Source organism: Oratosquilla oratoria, chromosome 18 (assembly GCF_046742065.1).
Source record: "Oratosquilla oratoria isolate Oo_2021 chromosome 18, ASM4674206v1, whole genome shotgun sequence".
In the NCBI taxonomy this organism is placed as follows: domain Eukaryota; kingdom Metazoa; phylum Arthropoda; class Malacostraca; order Stomatopoda; family Squillidae; genus Oratosquilla; species Oratosquilla oratoria.
This window is the reverse complement of record NC_134794.1, coordinates 63,223,177-63,242,724: the sequence shown is the minus strand read 5'-3', so window position 1 is coordinate 63,242,724 and position 19,548 is coordinate 63,223,177. Positions and strand designations below refer to the sequence as shown.

Genomic DNA, 19,548 nt, shown 5'->3' with positions numbered 1-19,548 from the left:
GGCTATCTCCCTTGCAAGAGGAAAAAACCCTTGATCCATGTATCTATGTATATGGATACAATGAAAAGTAATAAAATCATGTAAATAACAAATGTTCTTATGAAGTATAAGGTGTATGTTGTCAAAAGCCCTCACCCATATACCTTTATGGAATATTCTTTCACACTTTCCATACTTGAGAGATACCTAGGTCAAGACCCATTTAAGATGATGAGAAAAAGAAAACTGCTTATGCACGTACTACCCTTACCTTAATTGCTGTATTATACATTTCCCGTCGTTGTCTTAGAATTTCTCGACAGTTTACTTGCAATGCATTTAGGTTCCGATCAAGAAGCTCAAACAAACAAGCAAGATCTGTATGGCAAAATGTATGGTTTCAAATGAAATCAAATACAAATATGTATTTATTTAGTTGAAATAGTTTCAAGTATTTCCTTAAATATCTATCAATTTAATGCAAATTCATAATATAAATTCCTTTCATATTCTCTTGCTTTGTGACCTGTATGTCATATAAAATAACTTGTCATTTCACACATCAAAAATGAATCCAACAACTATACATACGTTTTCCTTTTTCTTCCTCAGAACAATACTTTGCATTGTCCAGGGCACATTCCTTGTTCAGTACAGGATCCACATGAATATCTGCACGTTGTGTCTGAATGAGGTGGGCTACGTGGATCTTGCAATTTTGATCGAGTATATCATCCTTTTCTAAATGTAGCTTGAGGCATTCCACCATATGTTCTTCACTACCTTCTCCAGTATACTTATTGCACAGGACTCTCATCTGAACAAACAAATAAACATTTTCTTTTCTTAAATGTCAGATTTCCATGTAAATATATAAAAATAATGTTCCTTAACACAGTGGTTGGCAATGAACCTTGGACATATTAATTTTGAATCCTAACAATTATCATTACTATCATTATTGTTTGTATGTTGTATTTCTTTTCTTAACTGTTGAATATTATGCTGTGGATGCATAATTTGTGAATTTTTTATTAGTTGAGAAAAAAAAAAAAAAAAATTGTTGTACAAGTTCAGTGCTTGCTCTTTTAAACATGTTTAATATTTCAAAACAATATTCTTATTCTTAAAATAATATTCTTACTCTTTAAAATAATTCTTATAAAATATATATATATATATATATATATATATATATATATATATGTATGTATTATGGAGCCACAAAGAGTCAGTACCAGTGTTACAAAGAAAACAATCCTTAAAGAACTGAAAGATCTCAATAATAAAGATAATGGGTTTACTTACATCTTTATCACAGCTTTTCATAAGAATAGGGTCCAGCTTGTAATTCAACACTGCATCTCTTGTGATGACCTTGATCTCTTTTTCACAAAGGTGACTTAGTTTTCCAGTTGGCAGACGTTCCTGAAAAACAAGTGTTTTAAAATATAACAGTTCTGTAATGTTATATATATATATATATATATATATATATATATATGTGTGTGTGTGTGTGTATTTACCTAGTTGTATTTTACAGGAAGGGGAGCTATGCTTGAGGTGTCCCTTCATCATATCTCGTTTTATCTAGACTGTTTTTAAGTTCGTGTATTGTTTTTGCACACACCACTTTCTCATCTAACTTGTTCCAAACATCTATTACTCTGTGGGGAAAGCTGTTTTTTTTCAGTCTCTTCTATAACTGTTTTTCTTGATTTTCTTTCCGTGTCTTCTTGTATTTCTATCCCATTTTATTAGATCCTCTCTATCAATAGTCTCTATGCCTTTTATGATTCTATAAATAGTTATCAAGTCTCCTCTCTCTCTTCTTTGCTCCAATGTCTGTAGCTCAAGTTTTGCTAGTCTCTCTTCATATGATAGTTCTGAGAGTGTTGGTGCCAATTTCGTAATTGCTCTTTGTATTCTTTCAAGTTTTGTTGTACATTTTTTTGTACTTGGTGACCACATCGTCGCTGCATACTCCAATCTTGGTCTTATCAAAGTGATTAGTATTTTCTTCACCATTTCTTCCTCCAGGTATGTAAATGCCACTTTGATTCTTATTAAATTATAAATTTCTATAAAAATTTTGTTTATATGTTTCTCAGGGGACATATTATTCATAATAATGACTCCCAGGTCCTTCTCATTTTCTACTTTTTTAATTTCTTCCTCTCCCAATTTATATGATCCCACTATTCTTTTTTTGCTTCTTCCAAATTCCATTATACTACACTTCTCAATATTGAATTCCATCTCCAACTTCCTACTCCATTCCCATACTTTATTGAGATCACTGTAGTGAATCACAATCTTCTTCAGTGTTCATTTTTTTCAAAAATTTTGCATCATCCACAAAGAAGCTCATATAACTTTCAATTCCTTTATCCATATCATTAATATATATATAGCAAACATTATTGGGGCCAGAACTGTTCCTTGTGGAACTCCATATATCACTTCATCCCAGTTAGAGTGTTTGTCTCTTATCACCACTCTCATTTTTCTTTCATGCAAGAAGTCTTCCATCCATTTCAGCAGTTTGCCCTGTATTCCTCCTGCAGTTTCTAATTTCTTTAGCAACTTATGTGGCACCTTATCAAAAGCTTTTTTCAGGTCTAGAAATGCACAATCAGCCCATCCATCTCTTTCCTGTATTACATCTATTAGCCTTGAATAGAAACAAATTAAGTTTGTGACGCATGATTGTCCTTGTCTAAATCCAAATTGCCTTGGATTTAGTACGTTTTTTTTTTTTCCCAAATGCCTTACCCATCTAATTTTTATAATTCTTTCACAAATTTTAGCTATCGTACTTGTAAGAGAGACTGGTCTATAGTTAGTAGGGTCTTCCTTGTTTCCCCCTTTATATATTGGTACTATATTTGCTTTTTTTCCAATCTCCTGGAACTTTTCCTTCTTTCAATGAACTGTTTATTAGACTATGTATTTTGTCTGTTAGTTGATTCCTGCCTTCTCTCAAAATCCAGTTTGCCATTTCATCTGGTCCATGCGATTTTCTGACATCAAGATTACTCAAGTGATTAATTATTTCATTCCTTGATACTTCTATCTCTTTCATAGGGGGGACTTTCTCCTCCAACTCGATATCTCTAAGTTGTATGTTCTCCCTTGTAAACACCGATTTAAAAAGCTTGTTCATAATTTCTGCCATTTCTATTTCCTCTGTGTATTCAACTCCTTGTTGTAGTTTCTCTAATTCTTGTTTGTCTTTCAGTTTGTTGTTTACAAATCTGTAAAATAGTTTTGGTTGATCTTTACATTTTTCTATGACTTCTTTTTTGTATTTTTTCTTTTCTTCTCTGCACACTTGTACATATTCATTTCTATAATTAGTACCATATATATTTTCCATTTTTCAGGTATTTTGTCTTTTTTCCATTTTATCCAAGCTTATCCCCTTTGTCTTTTAACTCCCTACATCTTTCCTTGTACCAGCACTTTACATATTCTTTTTCTTGTTTTTGTCTTGGAACATACTTTTCCACTCCTTTATAGATTTTTGTCAAAATATTCCATTTCTCTTCTTTCCCAGTCTGCTTCTTGAAAGAATTCTCTTATTTTATATATATATATATATATATATATATATAAAAAAAAAAAAAAAAAAAAAAAAAAAAAAATCATACATCAATCTTCCCTTTCTATATAGTTCATATTTTTCATGCATTTTTCCTCATTTAGTTCCAGTTCAACCAATATGTGGTCACTTATTGGTGTCTTATATTCAATCTTGTTCACTATTTTGGGTTCTGACGTGATTATTAGGTCCAGACTCGATGGTTCTTCCTCATTTCTATACCTAGTATTCTCTTGTATCCATTGCGTCATTGTATGTTCTATAATCTTATCAAGTAGTACACTTCCCCATAGGTCATCTCCACCCTTTACTGTCATCTCTTCCCAGCAGATTTCTTTACAATTAAAGGCACCCATTATAAGTATTCTTCCTCCATCTTCCATTATCTTATTTAGTGTTATCCTTGTGTGTTCCAACATATGTTTGTGTTCTTTCTCTTCCCACGAAGCCATTTTAGGAGGCACATAATTTACTACAAAATTCCTGCTCTTCCCATCCCTGTCCTCCACTTCCATCACAATCATCTCTACTCCATTTTTCCATATGTGACATTCCTCACATTTATATCCTTCTTAGTCAGGAACATAACTCCACCCCCTTGTTTTACCTGTTTCTAATCCAATAATTATATGCACCATGTCCTACACTGTTGGGTGGTAGTGTACCTTTCAATTTTGTTTCTACGATTCCTATTATGTCTGGTTCTTTTTCCTTCAGGTAATCATTGAGTTTGTTCAAGCCTGTTATTAAGCCATCTATATTTGTGTAAGATACTTTTAATTTTCTGCTACTTCCATCATGTTTTCTGTTTCCCTTTTGTTTTTCTCTGCTATGAACCATTTCCTCACTTTCATATTCACTACTCTTCAATAGAATTTCTCTTTCTGACTCTGTTCTTTTCTCGTTTTTTTCCTTAGTTTCTAGTCTTTTTGTTTTCTCATCCTCTCTTTCCTCTTTATTCATTTCTCTTTTTATCCATACCTGTTTATATTGACCACTGTCTGCTAGTTTCCCTGTTTTTGCCAAGATATTCTCTGCTGTCGTTTATGACCTGAATTTAACCTTAATTGGTCTGGTCTTATCTGTATTGTATTTCCCTAGTTTATATATTTCTTCTATTTCTTTCCCTGTTTCTGGTTCATCTTCTTGAACTACTTCTAATATCTTATTTACTTTTTCCTTTTCCTCCTTGATTTTTGTAGTCCTATTTGGATTATACTTCTCTTCCATCCCTAATATAATTATACATTTCTTCTTATCCGCTAAGTCTCGTACTATATTATCCTTCTTTATTTTAATAACTGTGTCCTTAGTTTGTTCTTTCATCTGCTGTTCCACTATACCTCTAAATCCAATTTCATTGTTCTCTTGTACTTTTTTCCAACCACTTACCTCTTTTGCTATGGACTCTTTATTCTCTTTATTATTCCTCTTTAATTCCTCATTCTCATCCTGTACTTCTCTTAACTGTCTTTTTAATTCTTCTATTTCTTTAGTTAGGTTTTGATTCTCCTTTAGTTCTTTCAGTTTATCAACTCTTTGGGTAACTAGTGTTAATTGGTTAAACCTAACCTCCCATATTTCATTCATTTCTTTTAGTTTCTCCTCTAGATTTACTAGTCTGGGGATGTTGTCATTTCTTCCCTCATTAAATCCATGGAAATAATTATCTTAACCTTCCATTGTGCTGCTCTTATCTATATTTATAATTTTTACATTTTTACTAATCCCTTCGACTTCACCACTGTCGTCTGCCCCTCTCTTGTTGACATGCCGTCTGACCTCCTGGGCCCATTCCTTCCTTTCCTCATTTCCTTTCATTTTCCTCAGTAATCCCTCCCCTTCTCCTTTTTCTTCACCTTCCCACTACACCATGAGCTTTCCCCTTCCCTATTAATACAACACAGGTGCTCCCTCGTCATTGAGAACCACGAAAATTGGAGATTTTTACAGAGTTCAAACTTTGTCATTTCGACTGACGTATGTGTGTGTGTGTGTGTATATATATATATATATATATATAAATATATATATATACATGTATATATATATATTATATATATATATACATACATATACCAAGGCTTTTTCCCCCTTTCAAGGGAGGTAGCCAAAAAGGGAAAGGCATAAAAACACTCCCACCCATTTCATCCCTAAATACACTCCACACCCCTCCCGCCCTTCCTCTCATCTGAGCACCTCCTGGATGACGGGTCATCCCTGCACCCTGCCCACCGCCCTGGGTCAGAAGCAGTGTCGCAAGACACAGTACATCCACAGCAAGGCCGCTTCATTTAATCGGCGACCCCCCCTCTCCGTCCCCCTTTGCATATAAGGCGAGGACGGGGAGAAATCCCTTCGGGCTGCGTCAAAATTTACTCACACATACTACCCCACCCCCCCACCCATTCCTCCTCATGCAGTCACAACATCATCCATATACAACCATTCTCCACTCACCTCTGTCTTCCGTCCTCTCCCTTCCTTCCTCAACAGACATTCCCCTCTTCCCCAAAGCCCCCTTCACCCCATCCATCCACCTCATCCTAGGACGTCCCCTCATGTTCACTCCCTCCACATCTGCCTTCCATACCTCTTTTACTAGTCTTTCTTCACTCATTCTTTCCATGTGTCCAAACCATCCTAATATTCTTTCATCAACCCTATCTCCCAGCTCCTTTTTCACCCCTGTTCTCCTCCTCACCTCCTCATTTCTCACTCTATCCAGCCTAGTAACCCCCACCATACTTCTCAGACACCTCATCTCAAACACATTCAAACTCCTTCTCTCTTCTTCTCTTATGTTCCACGTTTCTGCCCCATACAGTGCTGTTGGCACAATCACTCCTTCATACAGTCTCCTCTTCGCATCCATTCCCAAATGTCTATTCCTCATTACACTCTTTAAACCACCAAGGCATTTACTCGCTTCTCTCAATCTACATTCTACCTCCACCTTCACTCCACCTTTTCCTGCTACACTTGCACCCAAGTATCTAAAACTATCCACTTCCTCCAGTCGCTCTCCCTTAATGTTCACTTCCAGTCTACTGCCACTTTCACCCCTTGTACATCTCATCACCTTACTTTTACCCACATTTATCTTTAGCTTTCTTCTATCACATACTCTCCCAAACTCTGCCACCAGCTTCCTCAATCCCTCCTCTGACCCTGCCACAAGCGCAGTGTCGTCCGCAAACAACAGCTGGCTCACCTCCCACTTTTCTCCATTTTCTTTAACCATCTCCAATCCCTGACTCACTACCCTAGCATTCAACCTCTCGCACCACCCCATCCATGTATAAGTTGAACAGCCAGGGCGACATAACGCATCCTTGACGAAGTCCCACTTTTACTTCAAACCACTCACTCTCTCCATTTCCAATCCTAACACATGCTCTACTACTCTCATAAAAACTCTTGACAGCTCCCAAAAGCTTTCCTCCTATCCCATATATATATATACATATATATATATATAATATATATATATATATATATACATATATGTATATATATATACATATATATATATATATATATATATATATATATATATATATATATATATATATATGCAATAAAAACACTAGGAGCGTGTGTTCACAAATGCGTAAATAACCACTAGGAAAAAGTAAACTAACGAAGCAGAGCGCTTTCGTGTAATTACATCTTTGTATCTGCACTGAAGATGTAATTACACGAAAGCGCTCTGCTTCGTTAGTTTACTTTTTCCTAGTGGTTATTTACGCATATATATATATATACATATATACATATACTGTGCTGTATCTTGCTATATTGCTTCTGACCCAGGGCAATGGGCAAGATACAGTAATGACCTGTTATCCAGGAGCCAAAAAATGAGGGTAGGGATGGTGAATGGGAGTGGAGTGGAATTATGGCTTTTGACTTTGGCTATCTCCCTTGTAAGGGGGAAAAAGCCCTTTATATATGTATGTAATGTTATAATCAAAGCATTTAATTTTCTGTTACGAACACAAATAATTTGATTAAGCTGAAACAGTGAGACAAATGCATGCCTGGGGTCATTGGATGAAAGGCATTAATGACGTAATGCATAACTCATGACATACAAGAAAAAGTAATCACTTTGGTCTTCTCTCCACCCTTGTTTAATATTTACTGCATGATTTTACAAACTTCAGTCAGTATTCAATGATAGGGATTGTTGTAAATCCTACTCATGCATGAAGATCTAGGGGTTATGGTAGCACTTAACCCCAAGTGTGATTGATTTGGTTTGTCATGAACTCCCAATTTCAGAGAAGGCTAGGATGGTGCCTCCTTATGGAGAGATTTTTGAACCAGGTCATTTAACGTAGCATGCCTTTACTTTGAACTCACTTGCTAGACAGGATTCAAATTAGCTCCATTCCCAACCTCTAACCCATTCAGCCAGTGAATATTCCATAGAACTAATGTAAATATTATTAAAAAAGGGAGTGATTGCCAAAACTCCAGATATACCTTAAGACATTCTGTAAACTTTCCTTCAGTATCTGCATCAATTTTCTTCACATCTACAAATAAGTGATGACAGAATTTGCCCAAGTCAGCTTTGCATGCCTTATGCAATTGTGGATTCAGATGTATATCTGAACTCTGTTCTATCATCCTTCGTAACACAACTGAATGGCAGTTGTGATCGAAGTCGAAATCATTCCTGTTCAACTGCGGAGAAATAATTGGAATTAAAACTTGAAATAAAAGTTCAAATACAAACATTAAAACAGATTATGTATAAATTTACATGCTTCTCTCAATCTACATTCTACCTCCATTCCTCCCTTTCCTGCCACATTAGCCCCCAAGTATTTAAAGCTATCCACTTCCGCCAGTTTTTCTCCTTTAATACTCACTTCCAATTTGCTGCCATTCTCTCCCCTTGTAGATCTCATCACCTTTTACCAACATTTATCTTCAACTTCCTTCTTTCACACACCTTCCCAAACTTTCACTAACTTCCTTGATCCCTCCACTGATCCTGCTTGTAGCGCAGTATCATTAGCAAACAACAACCAGCTTCTATCCCATTTTTCTCAATTTTCTTTAACCATCTCCAATCCCATGCCCATTACCCTTGCATTTCCCTCTTGCACCACCCCATCCATGTAAAAACTGAACAGCTATGGTGACATGAATCATCCCTGGTGAAGACCCACCATTACCTCAAACCACTTGCTTTCTCCATTTCTAATTCTAACACAGGCTCTACTTACATACACATACCAAAGGCTTTTTCCCCCTTACACGGTGGGGTAGCCAAAAAGAAAAAGGCATAGAAACCACTCTCACTCATTCCATTTCCTATATATTCCACTCCCCTTCACCCTCCTCCCTCCCTCTTATCTTGGCACCTCCTGGATGACGGGTCATCCCTGCATCCTGTCCACTGCCCTGGGTCAGAAGCAGTGTCGCAAGACACAGTTATAAAAACTCCTGATTGCTCTTAACAGCTTTCCTCCTATCCCATATATCTGCAATACCTCCCACAGTACCTTCCTGTCTACCCTGTCATAAGCCTTTTCCAAATCCATAAAAAAAAATCCTTATATTTTGCTAGAGCTATCTCACATATCTGTCTTACCACAAAAATCTGATCCATGCAACCCTGTCCTAAACCCACACTGTTCCTCACCAATTACTCCCTGTTCCTCTCCTAATCCTCTCAATCAAAACCCTCCCAAAAGCCTTCCCAACTACATTCAATAAACTGATCCCTATGAAACTACTACACTCACAATTGTCCCCTTCTCTCATAAAGTGGAACTATACATGCACTCCTCCTAGCCTTCAGCACTCTACCCTCTTTTAGAAAAACATTAAACAACCTCACCAGCCAGTCCACTATCATTATACCTCCCTGTTTTAGACACAGTATCACACCTTACCTGCTCTCATCATTTTGATAACTGCTTTCACCTCATCTTTTATTTCTCCTCCATTTTCCTCATTCATCACCGTCATTTTCTTAGTGTAAAAAATAATTCAAATTCATCGATTTCAACGTAAATCTATGTTAGGTCTTAGGATAGTTGCAGCACTGCCTGGTTTGTGTACTGAGAGGCAATCTAAGGGTAAGGGCTAAGGCACCTATATATACACTTTTTAATGTGATAGTAGAGTTCTTTTAGTTGTGCATACATAACAGTGCACATACATTACAGTGATGGAACATGTTACATGATAAGTGTTAGTAAGAATAGTACAAAAGGAAGGTCCTCATTGTTTTTGACATGTTAAGGTGATTTGTTGACCCATAAAACCTTCACATGCCAAGTTGCATGTCAATTGGGCCAGAGGTTTGGAATTTATGAATGATTATCTCTAAATTGACAATAGTTGCTATGGCAACATGATAGATGTTAGTAAGAATAGTATAAAAGGAAGGTCCTGCATTGTTTTTGACATGTTAAGGTGATTTGTTGACCCATAAAACCTTCACATACCAAGTTGCATGTCAATTGGGACAGGGGTTTGGATTTTATGGATGAGTATTTCTAAATTGACAATAGTTGCCATGGCAACATGATAGGTGTTAGTAAGAATAGTATAAAAGGAAAGTCCAGCATTGTTTTTGACATGTTCAGGTGATTTGTTGACCCATAAAACCTTCATATGCTAAGTTGCATGTCAATTGGGCCAGGGTTTTGGATTTTATGGATGATTATCTCTAAATTGACAATAGCATGGCAACATGATAGATGTTAGTAAAAATAGTATAAAAGGAAGATCCTGCATTGTTTTTGACATGCTCAGGTGATGTGTTGACCCATAAAACCTTCACATGCCAAGTTGCATGTCAATTGGAGCAGCAGTTTGGGGTTTACTGATGATCATCTCTAAATTGACAACTTAATAGTTGCCATGAAAAGGCAAATTTGGTATGATGGAGATGTTCTACATTGTTTTTGACATACTCAGGTGATTTGTTGACCCATAAAACCCATGAATTCATAATTTCAGTAAAATTGGACCATTGGTTTAGAGTTTATGTGCATTTCTTTACCAAAACCTTACCAAATTACCACCCTTAATTCTCACACTTGGTTATGGTAAAGTCTAGCCAAAAAAATTGGAATAAAAAAAAAAATAATTCAAAAAATCATATCTCCCTTATTTTTCAAGCTATTTCAAAAATTTTAAAAAGTATTTTGTTTCTAATTAAATAATCTTTCATATGCAACAAGAATTTAAGGGTTAATATATATATATATATTTTTTTTATTTTGTGCCTGTACCTACCCTTGATATGCATGTATGTCTGGTATGTATGTATGTCTGTCTATTAAGCAAAGAAGGAAAGGGGAGGAGGATGGGGGGTGAGTGAGGGAGTGGTTGTGTGTGAATGATATTTTGATGTAGCCTAAAGGGATTTCTCCCTGTCTTCTCTATCTTCTGCATGAGGGAATGGAGAGGAAGGGTCGTTGATTAAATGAAGCAGATTTGCTGTGGACGTGCTGTCTTGTTGTACTGCTTCTGACCTGGGCAGTGGGTAGGAGACAGGGATGACCCACAAGGAGCTAAGATGAGAGGGAAACAAGGGTGATGGATGGGAGTGGAATGGGTGGGAGTGGTGCATATTTCTGACTTGGTTACCTTCCTTATAAGGGGGAAAGATGCCCTTGGTATATAGATAGTCTCTAGTTCACCACAGTTTTTTTTTAACCTACTTATTTTGCACAAGCTTGCCACATCATAGCTTTTGTATCTAACCAAGGTGATTCAATTCTGTATGACTTGGTCGGGTAAGAAATGTGCATGTGAAATTTGGTTGTCACAATGGCCGTGGTTGCACAATATGAAAATAATCAGTTCAACCCAACTACATATCATTGTATAAACACTCACCTTCAAGCACTGCAACAATTCTTCATTCTTCAAACCTGGACAGTAAAGCCGAATCATTTGCCGGCAAGCTGTTAACAAAACAACATCAGTACCAGCATCAAATATCTCTTCCTGCTCACGGGCAAATACCATCTGATAGCAAGCATTGGTCAAAACCCTGTGTTTTGATTTCAAACACTCAAGAACCTGTGACAATGAAAATTGAGAATAGAAATGTCAGTGCCTTGTATGAATGGTCATAATGAAATAAATCAAAGAAGTCCTTTACACACTGGCACCCTTTATCAATTTTTTTTTCATTAACACAATGATTCCATTTTGACAGGAGACAACAATGTTACTAAAGGATATCTTATCTAATGGAATCCTTCGGTCTATGGGCTATAACTCGCCTAAACAAGATCACCACATTACTAAGAACATCTAAGAAACATGTGGATCTACTGGTGCAAGTTCTTTCTGAAGGAAAAGATTACTCTAACAATACAAGTAAACTAATTTTATAAGGGAGTCAACCATTCTTCTCAGATATTTAATCTCAAACACATTTAAACTTTTACTCTCATCCTCTCTTAAATTTAAAGTCTCTGCCCCATAACGTGCCATTGGCACAATCACCCCTTCATATAGTCTCCTCTTTGCATTCATTTCCAAATGCCTATTTCTCATGAAACTTTTAAATCTCTCAGTCTACAATTTACCTCCACCTCCATTCCTCCCTTTCCTGCCACATGCAACCCCAATTACCTAAAGCTATCCACTTCCTCCAGCCTCTCTCCAAGACTAACTTCCAACTCTCTACCATCCTCTTCCCTTGTACATTTCATCACTTTATTTTTAACCACACTTACCTTCATATATATAAACATACATATATTATATATATATATACATATATATATATATATATATATATATACATACATACATATACCAAGGCTTTTTCCCCCTTTCAAGGGAGGTAGCCAAAAAAGGAAAGGCATAAAAACACTCCCACCCATTTCATCCCTAAATACACTCCACACCCCTCCCACCCTCCCTCTCATCTGAGCACCTCCTGGATGACGGGTCATCCCTGCACCCTGCCCACCGCCCTGGGTCAGAAGCAGTGTCGCAAGACACAGCACATCCACAGCAAGGCCGCTTCATTTAATCGGCGACCCCCCCTCTCCGTCCCCCCTTGCATATAAGGAGAGGACGGGGAGAAATCCCTTCGGGCTGCGTCAAAACTTACTCACACATACACCACCCCCGCCCATTCCTCCTCATGCAATCACAACATCATCCATATACAACCATTCTCCACTCACCTCTGTCTTCCGTCCTCTCCCTTCCTTCCTCAACAGACATTCCCCTCTTCCCCAAAGCCCCCTTCACCCCATCCATCCACCTCATCCTAGGATGTCCCCTCATGTTCACTCCCTCCACATCTGCCTTCCATACCTCTTTTACTAGTCTTTCTTCACTCATTCTTTCCATGTGTCCAAACCATCCTAATATTCTTTCATCAACCCTATCTCCCAGCTCCTTTTTCACCCCTGTTCTCCTCCTCACCTCCTCATTTCTCACTCTATCCAGCCTAGTAACCCCCACCATACTTCTCAGACACCTCATCTCAAACACATTCAAACTCCTTCTCTCTTCTTCTCTTATGTTCCACGTTTCTGCCCCATACAGTGCTGTTGGCACAATCACTCCTTCATACAGTCTCCTCTTCGCATCCATTCCCAAATGTCTATTCCTCATTACACTCTTTAATCCACCAAGGCATTTACTCGCTTCTCTCAATCTACATTCTACCTCCACCTTCACTCCACCCTTTCCTGCTACACTTGCACCCAAGTATCTAAAACTATCCACTTCCTCCAGTCGCTCTCCCTTAATGTTCACTTCCAGTCTGCCACTTTCACCCCTTGTACATCTCATCACCTTACTTTTACCCACATTTATCTTTAGCTTTCTTCTATCACATACTCTCCCAAACTCTGCCACCAGCTTCCTCAATCCCTCCTCCGACCCTGCCACAAGCGCAGTGTCGTCCGCAAACAACAGCTGTCTCACCTCCCACTTTTCTCCATTTTCTTTAACCATCTCCAATCCCTGACCCACTACCCTAGCATTCACCTCTCGCACCACCCCATCCATGTATAAGTTGAACAGCCAGGGCGACATAACGCATCCTTGACGAAGTCCCACCTTTACTTCAAACCACTCACTCTCTCCATTTCTAATCCTGACACAAGCTCTACTACTCTCATAAAAACTCTTGACAGCTCCCAAAAGCTTTCCTCCTATCCCATAAATCTGCATAACCTCCCACAGCGCCTTTCTGTCTACCCTATCATAAGCCTTTTCCAGATCCATAAAAGCCCAAAAAACATCTTTCCCCTTTCCTATAGCTTTCTCACATATCTGTCGTACCACAAAGATCTGATCTACACAACCTCTACCTGTCCTAAATCCACTGTTCCTCACCAATTACTCCTTCTGTTCCTCTCCTAATCCTCTCAATCAAGATCCTCCCATAAGCCTTCCCCACTACACTTAACAGGCTAATCCCTCTGAAACTACTACATTCACACTTGTCCCCTTTTCCCTTGTAAAGAGGAACTATACAGGCACTTCTCCAGTCCTCCGGTACTCTACCCTCTCTCCAGCAAACATTAAATAACCTCACCAACCAGTCCACCATCACTGAACCTCCCTTTTTCAGACATTCTGCATGGCATCCATCCAGACCAGGCACCTTACCTGCTTTCATCATCTTAACAACTGCCTTCACCTCATCCTTCCTTATTTCTCCTCCATTCTCCTCACTCATCACTCTCATTTTCTTCGCATTTCCCACTGCAGCTATCTTTCCTTCCCTATCCTCCTTCACATTTAGCAACTCCCTAAAATATTCTGCCCATCTTCCCCTTACTGCCTTCTCTTCCATTATCATCTCTCCATCTGCACCTTTTACCTTTTCTTCCCTACTTGATTCGCCTCCTCTTCCTCTCTTAATTTCTTTCCAAAACATCTTTTTATTACTTTCAAAATTTTCTGTCATACTCTTACCCCATTTCACATCTGCTCTCCTCTTTGCCTCCTTTACCTTTTGCTTTACTTCTCTTTTCTTTTCTTTGTACGTCTCATATTACTCCCCCGTCCTCTTTTGTAACCAATCTGTGAATGCTCGCTTCTTCTCTTCTACAACCTTCTTTGTTTCCTCATCCCACCATTCACTACCCTTTCTTCTATTTCCCCCTGTCCTTCTTGTTCCACACACCATCCTTGCACACTTTGTGACTCCCTCCTTGAACCATCCCCATTCCTCCTCCACACCCATCTCTGCTCCATCCTTTACTCCCTCCCACTCCTCCTTCAGCTTCTTTTCGTACTCCTTCTCCTTTTCCTTTTCATTCAAGGAGTTCACTCTAAGAACCTCCCTACCTTTTGTCCCTTTCCTCTTTCTCCATCTATCCTCCACTCTCAGCTTACCTTCCACCAAAAAATGATCTGATATTCCCCCACCCTCTCCCCTTAGCACATGTACATCCTTAACTCTTCCTATCATAATCCTATTTACCACTACATAATCCATTAGCGCTCTATCTACCACCCTTCCCTCTACCACCCTTCCCTCCACCACCCTCTCCCATGTGTACTTATGCTTGACTTTCTTCCGAAACACTGTATTTGCTATCATCAACTCTTTTTCTAGACACATTTCCACCATCAACTCTCCACTACGATTCTTTCCTGGAACTCCACACTTCCCAACCACTCCATCGATTGGACCATTTCCCACCCTAGCATTAAGGTCTCCCAGTACTATTACATTGACATTTCTTCCTAAACCCTCTATGCACTCATTTAAATCTATCCAAAAGGCCTCCCTTTCTTCCACGCTCTTCTCACTGCCAGGCCCATATGCACTTACAAAGACCCACATCTCCTTTCCCAGTTTCACCTTCATCCACATTATCCTTGAGGAAACCTCCTTCCACTCCACTACCTGTTTACCTATCTCCTCACTTACTAGAATAGCCACCCCTTCCCTCCCTCGCCCTCTCTTCACTCCTGATAACCTCCCACTTACACTCCCAAACTTACACTCACCCTTCCCTTTCAACTTAGTTTCACTCAAAGCCAACACATCCATCTTTCTTCTCACAAACATACTACCTATCTCTTCCCTTTTACTCTCATCTGTACCACATCCACGCACATTAAAAGACCCAAACCTTAGGGTGCTGGTCCGAGGCCCTCCAGCACCCCTTATGCCTTCACTTTTGTTTTTAGGATATATGCCCCGTGGGGCTACAGGGAGAAGGATGCCTAGTCCCGCTCCCCGTCCCTTTCTTCTCGCCTCTTACGATCCAAGTGGGATACTTGGTGGCAGTATTTTTTCCCCCCACCACAGGGAATTCCCCCATCACAGAAAGAGAATACTCAGAGAAATGGTACAGGACAGCAACAAGGGGTTGGGGGACAGCATAACGGAGGGACAGTCGTAGTATAAAAGTGTCATCATTTCTCTATGAACAGAGTTTTCTTCTATCATAGACAAAATGATGTGTGGCTCTGATCCGTAGGGGTGCCCCATATAGACTCTAAAGTATCGACTGCATGCTACTTTGCCACAATAACAAGCATATACATACATATATACACATGTACATACATATATACACATAAGATGAGAGGATGGAGGGGTGTGGAGTGTATTCAGGGATGGAATAGGTGGGAATGATTTCATACCTTTTCTTTTTTGGCTACCTCCCTTGTAAGGGGGAAAAAGCCTGGGTATATGTATGTATGTATGTATATATATATATATATATACATACATACATATACCAAGGCTTTTTCCCCCTTCCAAGGGAGGTAGCCAAAAAGGGAAAGGCATAAAAACACTCCCACCCATTTCATCCCTAAATACACTCCACACCCCTCCCACCCTCCCTCTCATCTGAGCACCTCCTGGATGACGGGTCATCCCTGCACCCTGCCCACCGCCCTGGGTCAGAAGCAGTGTCGCAAGACACAGCACATCCACAGCAAGGCCGCTTCATTTAATCGGCGACCCCCCCTCTCCGTCCCCCTTGCATATAAGGAGAGGACGGGGAGAAATCCCTTCGGGCTGCGTCAAAACTTACTCACACATACTACCCCACCCCCCCGCCCATTCCTCCTCATGCAATCACAACATCATCCATATACAACCATTCTCCACTCACCTCTGTCTTCCGTCCTCTCCCTTCCTTCCTCAACAGACATTCCCCTCTTCCCCAAAGCCCCCTTCACCCCATCCATCCACCTCATCCTAGGACGTCCCCTCATGTTCACTCCCTCCACATCTGCCTTCCATACCTCTTTTACTAGTCTTTCTTCACTCATTCTTTCCATGTGTCCAAACCATCCTAATATTCTTTCATCAACCCTATCTCCCAGCTCCTTTTTCACCCCTGTTCTCCTCCTCACCTCCTTATTTCTCACTCTATCCAGCCTAGTAACCCCCACCATACTTCTCAGACACCTCATCTCAAACACATTCAAACTCCTTCTCTCTTCTTCTCTTATGTTCCACGTTTCTGCCCCATACAGTGCTGTTGGCACAATCACTCCTTCATACAGTCTCCTCTTCGCATCCATTCCCAAATGTCTATTCCTCATTACACTCTTTAATCCACATATACACACACATATACATATATATACATATAATATATAATATACTTTTTTATTTTACATTTATGAGATTAAATAACTTAATTTACACCCTGTACACATTCTTTTGTTTTACATTCAACAGATAATTAAATTTTACCCTCCAAAGAAGAACTAATCAATTATACATTCAATCTATACATTCTTCCATTTCATCCTTTCTTCAAATTACTTTATTTTCCATTTTTTATATAGAATTTATATTAAATGTCTAGCTCACCTTTCCTGATCCTTTCTGTTTATCTCCACAATGCTCGTCTATATCTGCTGAACAGGCACTTTTCAACTTTGGGTCTAACTTGATGTTTTCATGCTGCTGTGCCAGCTGCAGACGCAGTTGTTGTCGGCATGGCAAAGTGATTCTTGGCTTCGCTTCCTCCAAAATGTCATCACGGACAACCGCACTCAAACATTCCACCAGAGCTACTCTATATGGCAGACACAGAATAATATTTTTTATAAGTGTTTCATATTCATCAAATTCCTCACCAAAAAATTTCATTCAGCTTCATGCACTTCATTCATTCACACCCATATACAACCATCACACAGAAGACATGGAACACCTCATACTTCAATGGCCCACACTAACAATCCCTAGACAACACAATATGTCTTCCCTCAGTGGCTTCTAGACCTGGCAATAGGCTGCTGCCTGTAACTTGAAGGCTGTGGGTCTGCTGCAAGAGAGGCCAGGGGTAATGGATTGACTGATTAATTATTCTCCTGATAAAAGCTTTTACATACGGAGGGGTTAAAATAATACCTTGACTAACCATCTTTGTTCTAATGGTAAATTGAATTATTTTGTTCATGCTAATGATACCAATCTTTTCATTTAAAAGAATTCTTTGGGTCTCAAAGGTTTAAAAGGACAAAACTACATAAAACTTATGTACAGCTCAGGTTTTGATTTTGTTCAAAGTTACAACAACTGAGGCACAGACAATGAGTGAAAAATATATGTCAATGTCTAAATCACACTTTTGAGAAAGAAATAAACAGAATTGTCTTATACCTAACACTCATATATGGTCATAAATAAAATAATAAATCAAGATGACAGTGCCTTTGACTAAACATAAAACACTTACTTATTTTTTGAAGTTCTACAGTGTGTTGAAACATCATTACTGCAGTCTTGTTTAAACTTTGGTGAAAATCTTATATTGGTAAGACTAATCATCTAAAAAGAGAAGAGAAAAAGAATAAAAGTCCGAGAAAAAAAAAAATTAAGCATGTCTGATTTAATATAAAACACAAAAATTTGCAGTTGTACATCCTACATTATTCATACGGAAAATAGGATTTGTACTCATTCATATAATCAATTAACAAATTTGTTCAGCACAAGAAACTAACACTAGAAAGCAAATTAACCTAAACATTTATCATGGCATTTTCCAGCCCCCCCCCCCTTGACACACACAACACACACACATAGAAACATAGAAAAGGCAGACTAATGTACAACAAAACGAATTTTGAGAAACTCAAAATATTCTTTTGAAACACAAACAGGAATAACTTCCTAAATAAAGAAACAAAGATGGAAGAGAAATGGAATATACTAAATGAAATTTATAATGAAGGAGTAAACAAATATGTACAACAACAGAAGCAAGAAAGAGTATACATAAAAAGCTGGTACAACAATAAATGTAGTGAGGCAAGAATAAAAGGGACAAAGCTTGGAAAAGATGGCAAAAAAGATAAAAAAAAACGAGTAAATGGCAAACATATATCAAACTAAGAAACAGTTATGTAAAAATACACAGAGATGAAAAGAGAAACTATGAAAGAAACATAATAGAAAAATACAAGGAATAACCTAAACTATTTTACAGGTATGTAAATTGTAAACTAAAAAACAAACAAGAATTGGAAAGACTGCACCAGGGTAATTATGAATATAAAGAAGAAGTAGAAATGGCTGAAATTATGAACAATCATTTCAAATTGGTATTCACAATTGAAAGTTCACAGAACTGTGAGGAAATAGGGAGAGAGAGATCCCCCCCAATGAAGGAAATAACTGTAACACAGAAGGAAATCAGAGACCAAATAAAAAACCTTGATGTCAGAAAATCACACAGTCTGGATGGAATTGCAAATTGGATATTGAAAGAATGCATAGAGGAGTTGACGGACAAAATATACAATATAATTAAATACTCACTCAAAGAAGGAAAGGTACCACAGGACTGGAAAAATGCAAATATTGTACCAATATATAAAGGAGGGAACAAGGAAAATCCAACCAACTACAGACCGGTCTCCCTTACAAGCACAACAGCAAAGATATATGAAAAAGTTATCAAAAGAAGATGGGTTAAACATCTGAAAGAAAAAAAATATACTGAATCCAAATCAAT

The 19,548-nt window shown here is 38.3% G+C and overlaps 1 protein-coding gene across 1 annotated transcript in view; it reads right to left on the bottom strand.

Moving 5' to 3' along the window:
- Positions 1 to 19,548, bottom strand: part of Glg1 (Golgi apparatus protein 1) — a 67,543-nt gene that overhangs the window by 10,299 nt on the left and 37,696 nt on the right. The window contains exons 12-18 of the mRNA XM_076202273.1: positions 18,268 to 18,359; positions 17,394 to 17,601; positions 11,459 to 11,644; positions 8,075 to 8,278; positions 1,288 to 1,407; positions 571 to 796; positions 251 to 357 (exon numbers count right to left, since the gene is read on the bottom strand). Coding sequence (XP_076058388.1) covers positions 251 to 357; positions 571 to 796; positions 1,288 to 1,407; positions 8,075 to 8,278; positions 11,459 to 11,644; positions 17,394 to 17,601; positions 18,268 to 18,359 — 1,143 coding nt within the window. The remainder of the gene's footprint in view (positions 1 to 250; positions 358 to 570; positions 797 to 1,287; positions 1,408 to 8,074; positions 8,279 to 11,458; positions 11,645 to 17,393; positions 17,602 to 18,267; positions 18,360 to 19,548) is intronic.